The sequence below is a fragment of the Lonchura striata genome, chromosome 3, assembly GCF_050655825.1.
Source record: "Lonchura striata isolate lonStrDom1 chromosome 3, ASM5065582v1, whole genome shotgun sequence".
Lineage (NCBI taxonomy): Eukaryota > Metazoa > Chordata > Aves > Passeriformes > Estrildidae > Lonchura > Lonchura striata.
In genome coordinates, this window is record NC_140705.1 from 81,063,404 (window position 1) to 81,076,433 (window position 13,030).

Consider the following 13,030-nt stretch of genomic DNA (forward strand, 5'->3'; position numbering starts at 1 on the left):
CAGGGGATCAGCAAAGTGGGGGGAAGTTGCAATGCCCATTCAACAGCAGTGATCCACTCTCAGAGGGACTACCTGCAAGTGAAAGCAACCGCTGTATTACCCTGCACTAGGTCACCTGTGTCAGCATCCTCTTTCTGAAGGCAGCAGTCTGCTCCCATGCTTCCCTTCAATGAGCTCAAAACTGTCTCAAACAGACAGGTGAGAGCTTGTACTGCTGCTGGGTTTACATCTGAACTCTTCTTGCCTCTGCCATAAGTGGTGCAGTACTGTGGAAAATCCTTGTACAATTTAAATTATGAGGTAGAATTTAAAAGCACTGCCCACTGCTGCTAGCTTCTAGACATGGGGAAAAAATATAAAGCATTTTTTGCTTCATAATTCTTAAGTTGGAATTCTTAAGTTTGGTTTTTTCTGCATTTATGCATAATTTGTTCTCTATTTGCTTTCCCTCATTTCACTCTTACCTGGGCCTGTTAGAGTAAATACAAGGCATAAAAGGAAATTTTATGCCAGTAGGAGAGAGTATTTATTCGAGGGCAAATTCTGACTATTTGTGAGTGCTTCCATCAGAAAGGCATGCTAAGTGCATTACCAATCCCATCAGAACAGACGACAAGATCCAAACATGCCTTTAAAAGGCACTCACTTCTGAGTGGTAATAGTAAACTGTTACTTGACAAGTGACAGAATGAGTGTTATTTTGGGATTTTGTTTGACAGATAAATCTGAGAAGGTGGGAAACGAAACAAGCTATTCACAGAACATTCATCCCCAAAATGATTGCATTTATTGAACAAATAATCTGTCCATGCTCTGTCAAGTCTAAAACAAGATGACTCTTTTCCTTCCTGACAGAACTGACAATATGCCCTGGGCAGGATATTGTGTGTGTGTAATTGGCAGCGAAGACTGAAAACAGAATAGGGTCACTTAACAGTTGCAGTAGTCAATGACAGCTTTGCAAAATCTCTGGATTTTAGCACTGTTTTAATTAAAGTTTTCTAGGTGGGAAATCTTTTGGAGCAAGCCTCTTCTGATAGGCATTTATGTTTGTGTATGTGTAGTTGCATAAGTTAGTGGTTTCATTCATGCCTGCTCTGCATTAAGATGCTGAATCCAATTTCTGTTGTAGAGGAAGGTTATTTGCTGAGGAAAGAGTTTAGTTTGTCTTGTGACACTGGGCCTCACCTTTTGCTCTCACTTCTTGAATTCTCCCACTTAAGGCTTCATATATATTTTAATTACTTGGCTGAGTTGTAATACCCATTTTTCCATTTCAGTCTTGCCAGGTTTTACAAGTAAAGGCCGTGCAAAAATGTCTAATAGGAGCAAGTCTAAGTAGAAAGCATAATAACCTATTCTGGCTGGGCACAGGTGAACTAATTTATTGGAAATGTGGATGACCAGTTCAGAGCTATTAATTCATTTGTGCCAAATTTAATTCTTCAGAAACAATGTTAACAATGAAACTGCATGGAGCCTTATTACTTGTTCAATGTCCATCTCAGGTACATGAGGAAAAAATAGGGCATGTCTGAATGTACAGGATGGAATGATTTGACAGAAATATTTTTAAAATTACAAGGTACTTTTTCAATATTCTTAGAGTTAAACAATCTCAGTGTTCTCAGTTGCTTTCAGCAGAAAGATTTTCAGTCTCCTTAGTCACTCTTTCTAGCTACCTTTCTGGTGCTTTCTTTGCATGAGTTGGTGGGCATCACACTGACACAGGAGTGTGTGAACAGCTGAAGGGCTGCCAAGCAAGCTAACTTTCACCAGCTTGCTTGGCAGCTCTTCTGCTTCTCCATAAGAAATAATGGATAACAGCACCAGACTCCCTTGAGACGTGCTTTTGACATCTGTGGATTAAAATGCTTTCTTAGAGAGTGTTATTCCAGGAGAAGGATTACTACTGAATTATATAGGGGTGATACCACATTTTTAATACTGCTGTTCATCCTATTCCTCCAACCTCCCAATATTTCCAAAAAAGTATTTGCATATTATCTGTGTGTTTTGCCACATCAGAAGATCTAGCATCTCTCTGATGAACAACTGAAGTCTGTGAACAACTCTATTCTGTGCTTATGGGAAAGAAGTGGTGGTCCATCTCTGAACCTTATGCTGGGTGGCAGTGCTCAATTTCTACCTAGATGCCATTTTTTTCTCTCTCTCTCCACATTTTGACCTCAGTTGAAATTTTTCTTTTTACACCAGGATTGCCTTAGTATGCTGGGTTTGGATTTTGGGGTTGGTTTGGGTTTTTTTCTGCATACTCTTATGAGTGAATATTAGTGACAGCTTGCCAAAGATGGAACAAGTTCTCTCAGTTTTTTACTTTCTATCTTCTGTTTTACTGAGATGACACCTGGCAACATGGAGGCACTTCAAAGTTCAGAGGTTGCTTTCTGGACTCTTGATCTACCTCTGGTGTACCCTGAGGCAAACACCTGAAATGCAGTTGAGGAGATCTCTGCCCTCACTGAGTGTTAGTGCTATTGCTCTGCTTGCCTTGAATTTTCAACCTCCTTCCCTGTTACGCTGTCAGGGCTTGGGGGAGGAAGGGAGAGGGGTTGTTTGGTTTGAGCCATTCTTTTGGTTGGGGTCATTTTCTGCCTTGGGGTGGTCTGTTTCAGGTTTTTTAAGTCAGTCAGTCAATACAGGCAGCAACCCATACTAGCACATATATCTGCTGGCACAGAGATCCAGTGTCCCATAGTCACTGCTCTAGTTTTATGTGACCACTGATTTTGTTATTGCATGGTTACTAAGAACTGATTTTCTTCCATTTCTTTGGTTTTTTAAAAATCCAAACCAATATGGTCTACTACCCAGACAGACCATTTTAGGGACTGAATATGATGGTGCAGGTTCTCCACTGCTTTGCTTAAAAGGACTGTGCCTACCTGCAGAAATCATACTCTGTAACTTTCTGTTCCACAATGCATCCCTCATCTCCAGCCTCAGTTTGTGACTGTAGGTCCCAAAAATTATCACAAGTACTAGGTCTCTCTCACCTTTCATTGTTCTAAAATATGCAATGTTGTTTGATGTGATGTTTTGCTCAAGTTCTTCCTTAAGACACTTTAACTTAAGACACCTTACCATCCAGGCTAGGGGGAATTTGTTCTGTATGTTCCCAGGAAGGGCAGGTGTCTGACAATGTGAGGGTAGCCTTCCTATCCATTACAATGCACTGGTAAAATTGTGCCATTTTATTTTGTCTGCCATTTTATCACTATGTCTTCATATGGACAGAGAAAAATATTTCATACATATTGCCTTGATAACTATCTAACCCTGCAGAGGGTAGAACCAACATACATAAACAACACAACTCCCACACTTGCATTGCAGACTATCCCCATTCATTCCCAAAACCTTCCTCCCCCAGTGCTCTGCTCTGCCTATTTATAATACCTAGACTCAAACAAAAGTCAGAAAATCCCTAAGTTAAAGTGCATGCAGTTGTTCAAAACAAAATTTGATTAAGAAACATTGTCACCTAGTGGCCAGAACAAGGTATACTTATTGCTGAACTTGTAACAAGATATATATAGAATGTATGTGTATATCTCAGTGTATCATTGCACCAGTGACTCTTTCTGGTCAATATCATATGCTGACATTTCAGCTCTTCTCAGTTCAAATACTGTTCAGTAAACCATGTGCATTTACTAAACAAGGCAGAGCAGCAGCAGCTTGGCCATGCAGCAAAGAGAAACTATTAAAAGTAAATTTTTCTACAGAAGAAGCAGTTCACAGAGCCATACAGAGACTGTCCCATCAACCAACTCCCTCCCACTCCTAAGAACCCAGAGCACCTCACCAGGAGGTATCTGCCTCTACCCCCTTTACTGGCTAAGCTACATTTTCATCACTGAGCTTGACACTTACCAATATACTTTCTGTTAAAAGTCATTCATCTCTACATATCTCTGTAATTTCAAAAAGTGGGATGCAAGACACTAGGGTCTTACACTGATGGGCAGAGCAATATCTGTGGACATTTGGAAACTCTAGGTCTTTCCAGCAGAGTAAGTGCCTGACTTTCACCAGCTTTACAGTTATCTCCCTTGTGTTTTGTTCACATACTTAGACACATACAAGTCTGGCATCTCTGTTCCTGGAGAGTAAGAGAGAATGCAGCTTTCTGAAAAATTAAATAAAAGAGACTTTGGAGTTCTATTTAAAATATTCTCTTCATATGGATTGTCATGTGCATTACTGAAAAATATTCCCATGTGGGACAGACTTTGCTGCAAAGAGATCCTAGATTGTTCTAAGAGAAGAAACCTAGTAGTATTGGCTGCCCTTTTCTAAGGAAAACTGATAAAGCAGCCCTCTGGCTACGTGCATGAACTTTCTGTATCCATTATTGTATAAGAGGAACTTAAACAGCTGCAGATTTTGGCAAACTGTAGTCTCTGCTCCACTCTACCAATCTTTCTTCCTTCCTATTTTCCCAGGTGTAACACTTACAAGTTCCATCTATCCACTTAAGGAAAAAAACTTCAGGAAAAAAATCCACTTTAGATCCTTAAAATGGTGCATCTTCAGTAGGTGTAACAGCAGCTTTTTGCCTTTGCTCTGTTTTATTGCTGCACTCAATTACTTGCTCCTACTTCTGAAATGCACACAGCTGCTCAGAAAGGCTTCATGCATAGTTTTCTAGGGGATAATCTGGCTTAATATATTTCCAATGGAATGAAAGGGAATTTTAGAAGATATGTCATACATTTACACACTCAACAGCTTCTTTCTTTATTTACTTTTTGATTTCATAGAATCGTAGAATGGACTGAGTTCAAAGGGATCTTAAAGATCATCAAGTTCCATGGATTTAATTTTTTTTTCCAGGTTGGTTGTCTTGGTTTGGAAACAGCATTGTGATTTTTGTTCTGTATAAACAAAGGCATGTTCTGCAGCCTACGGACTACCTCACATTTAACTTGGCAGTGTCAGATGCCAGTATCTCCGTGTTTGGTTATTCACGGGGCATCATTGAAATCTTCAATGTCTTCAGAGATGATGGATTCATTATCACTTCAATATGGACTTGCCAGGTAAGACTGAATTAGATTAAATTAGACAAAATGGGTGTAGCTATTTCTCTGGGTGTGCTGTATATAAATAACCAGACAGCACCCAAAGCATGAAAGGAAGCAGTCAGTAACCCTTCAAAAGGAGTGTGTTCTCTTTTGCTACACCTGTAAATCTATGCATTTGATTGGTCCTTCACCAATTTTCAGTGTTTTTTTTTTCCTGTGTGCCGCGCTCCTCAGCCCCAAATGCCCACTGATCTTACGCTCAACCCCGGCTAGCTCTGCACCTGGGGTGAGGACGGGCAATGAGGCACCTCTCGCTGCTCCCTAGCGGGGTTAGAGAGGTGTCCTCGTGGGTCCTGATTTACGTGGCGAAGCCCCGCAGGAAAAAGAAAGCCTGGATCCAGCCTGGGTTAAATGCTCCTTTAATAGGTGGCCAACGTGGCCAAACGCAGGGAAGCCAAACAGGCAGACTGGAACCCCGAGTGGGGTTCGGGACAGACTTTTATAGGGTTTGGGAGGGGAATGGGAGTGGTGACCAGGAGGGGAAAACCAATTGGGAATGGGGAAGGGAGTGGCTCCAAGGTGGGGTGATTCCGCCTGGTCCAATGGGAAGGGGTCATAGGAGTGGCCCCAGGCCCTCGTCCAATCACTCGGTGCCCTGAGTGGAAGCTTCTGGAGAGAGGGGAAGGAACACCGAGTGACGGACAAGGCACCTGGGAGGGGACAGGGGAATGACACAGCACTTTTGGGTAAGACTGACAGGTATTGGGAAGGCGGGAAAGGAGGACCAGGCGGGAAAACAGAACAAAAGGATGTACCAACTTAACAAATAGGGGGGAAACAGGGACAAACCATTAAGAAATACAAATTCTGAAAACCGTACATAAAATATATAAAAAACGCACCACCACATCTCCCCCTTTTTTGTTTAAAAAGAAAAGAAGGAGAGGGAGGTAAAACATAAGTTTTTAAACTGGGGAGTCAAAGTCTTTTGTTTCTTCCTCGAACCAGACATCGTTCTCAGTTTGGTCTTCTTTTTGCTGCTCTTTGGTGTTGAGGGGCTGGAGCTCACCGGGGTCGGACATTGCGGCGTGGTTGACTTGAATGGTGTTATTGAGGGCTTTCATCAATAGCTTCTTGACCACGCTGAAGCCCACAGCAAAGGCGATGAGCCCCAGCAGCAGCACGATGCCTGTTTGTACTAGAGAACGGATCCACCCAGCGAGGCCCCATCCTTCAAAGAGGGAGTCCAGCCATCCGGCGGACTCCTTCTGAATGTGGTGGATCATCTCCTGCATTCTCGAGATGGACGTCCGGACGTCCTCAGCCCTTGAACTCGATTTCACACAGCACACGCCAGCGAACTCCAAAGGCTGAGGAACAATCCACGAATGCAGGAGATGTGGGGCGATGGAGAGGCCCAGAAGGATGAGGCATATTGGTGGAAACATGCTGGGTGGACCGGTGGTGGCGGGCGCAATTCTGCAAAATAAACTGAAACGAAAATTAATACTTAAAATTAATAGGGAGGTCCATCCTCCAAAGAAAAAGGGACTCTGTGGAGCCTAGGAAGGGGAACGGGAGGTCATATAAAAACGAATCGGAATCGGGGGAGGGGGACCTCCTCCGCCTGCGGAGGGCCGCATGTCCCACCTGAGGACTAGATGGTCTCTTTTCGATGTTTTTTGGGACATAGGGCCGGACGAACTTGGAAGGGACCCATCTCAGGCCTGAGGGCGTGGATACGCAAGCATATCCCCGTCCCCAGGTGACTAAGTCATAGGGTCCCTCCTGCCGCCAGGTCTCTGGATCTTTAACGAGAACTGGCGGCCTCTCCCTGACCTGGCTCTGCTCTGATGCCCTGAAATGCCTCACAATGGGAGGGTTGAGACACTCGAACGAACAATTTAAAAAGTTCAAGGTGAACAGGGCTCGCGACAACTGGACCTGGGGGGACTCATGCCTGGATGCTGAAAGTTGTTGCTTCAGCATCCTCTTGATGTTTTGATGAGTCCGTTCCACCACCGCTTGACCTGAGGGGGAATAGGCGATGCCGGTCTTGTGTTCTATCCCCCATTGTTGCAGGAAGCTGGCAAATTCCCTGGAGGTATACCCGGGGGCATTATCTGTTTTGATTAATTTGGGGACGCCCAGCATAGAGAAGGCTTGGACCAGATGTTTTGCAACGTCCTTTGCCTTCTCTCCGGTGTGGGCAGAGGCGAAAACTGCCCCAGAGAAGGTATCCACAGAGACATGGACGTACTTTTTCTTCCCGAAGGAAGGGACATGAGTAACGTCCATTTGCCACACCTCACAGGACTGGAGACCCCTGGGATTAGCCCCGGCGCTCACCGATGGTAAGGGGAGCGACTTACAGGACGGGCAGGTTGCCACGATGGCCTTGGCCTGGTCCCGGGTTAGGCGGAATTCCCGGACCAGACCAGGCGCATTCTGATGGTGGAACTGGTGGCTGATCTTGGCCTGTTGGAACTTCTCCGGGAGTGGCGCCAGCTGCACGGGGGCGGCTGCGAGAGCATCGGCACGCCGATTTCCCTCGGCCAAGAACCCCGGCAGTTCAGTGTGGGACCTTATGTGCATTACATAAAAGGGTTGCTCTCGGTGGGAGATTAGCCTAACCAGCTTTGAGAGCAACTCATTGAGGGCCTCGTTGGAAACACCTTGCAGGATTGCATCCTGTGCCCTAGATACTACACCTGCTACATATGCCGAATCGGTAACCAAATTGAAGGGTTCAGAGAACCTCTCAAAAGCCCTGACGACTGCGGCCAACTCAGCTAGCTGTGGGGATCCCTCCACCACAGCGACATCAGACTCCCACCGCTGAGTCTGAGGATCCTTCCAAGTCACCACTGACTTGTGGGAGCCTCCGGACGCGTCAGTAAAAACTGTCAGAGCCTTTAGGGGTTTTTTGCTCTGAATCTGAGTTACTTTGAGCTCAAATTGGACATCCGAATCAAAACTTTTGTGGGCCGGTCTCAAAACAGAAATTTCGCCCGTGTAGCTATCTAGAGCAAACTGCAGAGATTCATTCTCTCGCAGCAGGTGTTCCAACATGGCCTTGGTGAATTGGCCCGATTCCAATTTTAAAGGTATGTAAATGCACCTAAAGTCCTCACCTGCCAACTCCCGGATCCGCATCCGTGCCTTGCGGATCAGTTCCGCCACTAGCTCCTGTGGCTTAGTTAGTCTTTTGGACCTAGCGTGGCTCAGGAATACCCACTCTATGATTAAGAGTGGGTCCCTTTTGCCCTGGTCCGTGCCCTTTCCCGGGGTCTCTGCCCACTGGAAGATGATGCCGTGGAGGTGTGGCAGTCTGCCCATAATGATGAATTTGAAGGGCAGGCCCGGATCACACCTGTGGGCCTGCCTGGCAGACATGGCCTCCTGGACCCTCTCTAAAGCAGCTTTGGCCTCTGGGGTGAGCTCCCTGGGAGAACTAGGCTCATCCCCCCCTTTCAATAAATTGAAAAGAGGGGCTAGGTCTTCGTTGGAAATACCTAACCAGGGTCTCACCCAATTCAAAGATCCACACAGCTGCTGGACGTCTGCAAGATTCCGAATTGCGTTTTTAATTGCCAATTTTTGCGGCACAATGGTCCGCTTACTAATTTCCAAACCCAGGTATCTCCAGGGCGGCATCTTTTGAATTTTGTCTTTGCGCAGCTCGAACCCTGCAGCAACCAACGCACTGGTTGTCAGTTCAAGCGCGTGTGTAAGCAGATCGTCATTGGGGGCACAAATCAAAATGTCATCCATATAGTGATGGATGATCACGCCAGTTGTGGCTGCGCGCACAGGGGACAGCAATGAAGAGACGTACCATTGGCAGATACTTGGGCTGTTCTTCATGCCCTGTGGAAGTACTTTCCAATGGTACCTCTTCATTGGGGCTTCTCGGTTGATGGAGGGAACCGAGAAGGCAAACCGCGGCGCGTCATCAGGATGTAGGGGAATTTGAAAGAAACAATTCTTGATATCGATAATGGCCAAATTCCAATTTTGGGGTAACATCACCGGGGACGGCATCCCAGGTTGGGGAGAGCCCATGTCTTCAATTACTGCATTAATGGAGCGGAGGTCGTGGAGAAGCCGCCACTCGTCTTTGCCTGGTTTTTTGAGGACAAAGACAGGGGAATTCCAAGGAGATGTAGTTTCTTGGATATTCCCTTTGGCTAACTGCTCCTCCACGAGCTCCCGGAGCGCTTTTAATTTTTGTTTATTTAGCGGCCATTGCTCCACCCACACTGGAGTATCTGTGAGCCAATTTAGTTTTTGGGTGGGACGCTCCTCAATGGTCGCTGCCCGAAAAACCTGGGGGGTCGGTATGTCAATTGTGACCCCCCATTGGGCCATTAGGTCTCTCCCCCACAAGGGCTCCGTATAGTCCAAAACGAATGGGCGTAGATATGCCGATTGCCCATTCGGCCCCTCAATTTTGATGATGTTCTTTGATTGTTTAGCTAATTGGGTGCCCCCTACTCCTTGAATTCTTCCCGCCACGTTCTGCAGCTCCCAACGCGACGGCCAATCCCGCTCGGGAATGACCATGACATCTGCCCCTGTGTCCAGGAGTCCGTTGATATGCTTGTACTCCTGGCCCTTCCACATGTAGCATCCCAACTTCGGCCTTTCCTTCCCGATGACCTGGGCCCGGCACACCTGGTAACTTTTCTTTGATGACTTTTTCCATAAATCTTCGGGGTGCACCGGAGGCCCAGATATTGGGATGGCTTGGGCGATGATTTGGCCCTTGGGAAGGAAGACCGGAGGGTGGGAGCAATGCAGCCACAAAACCAACTGATCAGGGTCCTTTGATGTAAGGCAAGGAGCGATTGTAATGTCAAGTGGCGTGTATTTTGTGTCCCCAAGGACGATGTATTTACTGCGGATGTTCTTCCAGGTCCCTGGGTCCTTTGTGCTGACCGTGATGAAGTGCCAATGGTCGTCTTTCAGAAGCAGAGCGTCAGTCAGGGCCAACCTATATGGGGAGAAGTTAGATATGGTGTTAAGTATTGGCCTGGGCTGGTTTGGGTCTCGACCCAGCCAGGCAGTGGAGATGAAATCCACGTCCTCCCTCATATAGGCTGGTTCGTTCGTCCGGTTTTTAGGTGTCTTGTCCTGTGAAAAAGAGTCCTCAGGTGGGGTGCAAATGTTGCTATCGTCCCTCCCCTCCTCCGATGTTACATTCCCCACCACACTTTTGTCCACGCGCAGGGAGGGACTGCGCTCCGGGACTAGTTTTTTGGTCTAGCCCCCAAATTAGGGGTAGACCTCCCCTGCTGCTGTTTGTAATGTAGAAATTCCTCCCTCAGGGGACACTTGGTGGCCCAGTGTCCCCCCTGCCCGCAGAGGTAACACTTCTCCGGCTGCGGGGGTCCTCTCGGGGGAGCTCCTGGCTGGCGGCGGCTGGCCGATGGAGTAGCCGGCGGTGTCGGGGCAGCGGCGAAGGACACCCTCCTGGATGGAACTTGAGGGGTCCTCCGCGGATCCTCAGCAGGGACCGTGACCTTCTTTGCACACACCTGCAACATCGCCTGCAGGGTGGGCTCAGGTTCCAGAGGGAGGCTCAGGATTGCCTGCCGACAGGGCTCGTTAGCATTCTGCTTGGCCACTGTGGCAAGCATCCCCTCCCTCAACCGCTCATCAGGAACCTGAGCCTCCATCGCCCGATGCAGGCGGTCCACGAAGGCCACGAACAGTTCGCATGGTCCCTGCTTAATAGACAAAAAGTCAACGGCCGCCCCGCGCGATCTTAAAGTTACGAGCGCCTTTTCCGCTGCCCTTGCGCTGACTTGCAGCGCGCCCCTCGGGATCTTCTCCGCTTGTTTGGCCCCCTCCTTCCACTCCCCCTCCCCGCACAGATGGTCGAGGGAGATAACTGCCCCATCCCCATCCCTGGAGGTCTCCGCAGAGGCCCAGAGGTCAGGGAGAACATCCCTTATCTCCCGCTTCCATTCAGACTCCCATATCAGGAACTCCCCATGCGAGATGAGGCATGATATGAGGGTCCGGATGTCCGCGGGGACATATTCGGCCGCGGAGAAGGTCGCTTTAAGCAGGCCCCGAAAATATTCACTCTCCCGGCCAAATTCCCTCTGTGCCTTGCAGAGCTCCTTTATCACATGCTGTGGGATGGGGGACCACTGTGCGAGGGGCCCGGCTCCCTGCCGCGGTGTGTAGACGACCGGCGCGGCAGAGAAGGCCGGAAGGGGCGGGGATGGTTCCGGGTTCCCACGCTCCCCCCCTCCGGAACCGATGGCGTGGGAACCGGAAGTCGGAGCGTGGGAACCAGGGGGCGGGGCGGAAGGGGCGTGGCCAGGAGCGGGGGGAGTGGCTGGATGGTAACTCCCCTCCCCGGAGGTGGAGTCAGGGGGCGGGGTATACCCCGCGTCAGCAAGGGCGTGGTCGGGGTAGGGTGGAGGAGGGACGTGGGCGGGGAGGTCTGGGGAAGGGGCGGAGTTTCGGGAGGCGGGAAGGAAGGGGTTGCGGGAGGGGGAGCACAAGTGGCGGGAAAAGCCGCGCGGGCTCTGCCATCTTGTGCCCGGGGGAGAGAGGGAGAAGGGCGGCCATTTTGTGCGAGCCTGGGAGAAGGGGCAGAGGAAGGATTTTTGGGGTTTGGGGACAACTGAAACTGAATAGAACTCCTATGGGACGGGGCTGTACACTTAGGGGAAGTAGGGGAACGGGAAGAGGCAGAGACGGCGCCAATCCTGCCATGAGGGGAATTAGGGACAGAGGGCGAGGAAAGAGGTTTAGGGTTGCTATTCCCACCCGCAGAACTGGGGAGCGGTTTGTCTGATGGCTGTGGCAAGTTTCCATAATTGTTCTTAACAATATCTCAAATTTGTAAAGCTAATAACGTGAATTTCGCGAGAGAGAGGTCCGACCTACGTAGGATCTCTCTCCCGACTTGGTCCCAAAAGGGGACTTGATATAGTTTTGCAGCCGAAACATCAGGGAACGCTTGCGACAACCATTTGACAAAGCGCTTAACTTCGCTCTTCTTTACCTTAACACCACCCACTAAAAGGATTCCCGCAACTTGGATGTAAAGGCTTTTCTGGGGCACTGACAGCCTCGCACCCATTGCTGTCAGATGTTATTGGGTGCCCCAGGAGGTACAACCAGAAAATAACCAAAGAAACCAAGAAGACTATCCCCCCCGCTCTTCCCCTACCCTCGAGCACTCCCGCCCGGGAAGGGAGGCAACCAAACCCAGTGAGGGATAGGGGAGAGCCGGACTGTCCCTACGCCGTCCGCACGGCGAGGGCCCACCAAGGGAGGGATAGAAAAGAAAAGGCTGATTGTACCTGTCCCGACGAGGCGGAGACCGACGCCGGTGGTGCTGCCGACGCTGCCGGCTCCGTCCCCCGGGAGCGCAGCTCCTAAAACGGAGCCTGCTCCAACCGGGGGTGGTTGACGGCCACGAGGGTCTTCTGCAGGGGTCCGAGAGACCCTGAACTCCTCTTCCGCAGGGTCCTAGACGTAAATCCAGGGCCCCACGTTGGGCGCCAACTTGCCGCGCTCCTCAGCCCCAAATGCCCACTGATCTTACGCTCAACCCCGGCTAGCTCTGCACCTGGGGTGAGGACGGGCAATGAGGCACCTCTCGCTGCTCCCTAGCGGGGTTAGAGAGGTGTCCTCGTGGGTCCTGATTTACGTGGCGAAGCCCCGCAGGAAAAAGAAAGCCTGGATCCAGCCTGGGTTAAATGCTCCTTTAATAGGTGGCCAACGTGGCCAAACGCAGGGAAGCCAAACAGGCAGACTGGAACCCCGAGTGGGGTTCGGGACAGACTTTTATAGGGTTTGGGAGGGGAATGGGAGTGGTGACCAGGAGGGGAAAACCAATTGGGAATGGGGAAGGGAGTGGCTCCAAGGTGGGGTGATTCCGCCTGGTCCAATGGGAAGGGGTCATAGGAGTGGCCCCAGGCCCTCGTCCAATCACTCGGTGCCCTGAGTGG

At 49.3% G+C, this 13,030-nt stretch overlaps 1 protein-coding gene across 1 annotated transcript in view; it reads left to right on the forward strand.

Annotated features, from left to right (window-relative positions):
• LOC146767962 (visual pigment-like receptor peropsin) overlaps positions 1 to 13,030 on the forward strand; it is a 54,977-nt gene that overhangs the window by 18,630 nt on the left and 23,317 nt on the right. Inside the window, exon 2 of the mRNA XM_085576929.1 lies at positions 4,861 to 5,066. Coding sequence (XP_085433055.1) covers positions 4,861 to 5,066 — 206 coding nt within the window. The remainder of the gene's footprint in view (positions 1 to 4,860; positions 5,067 to 13,030) is intronic.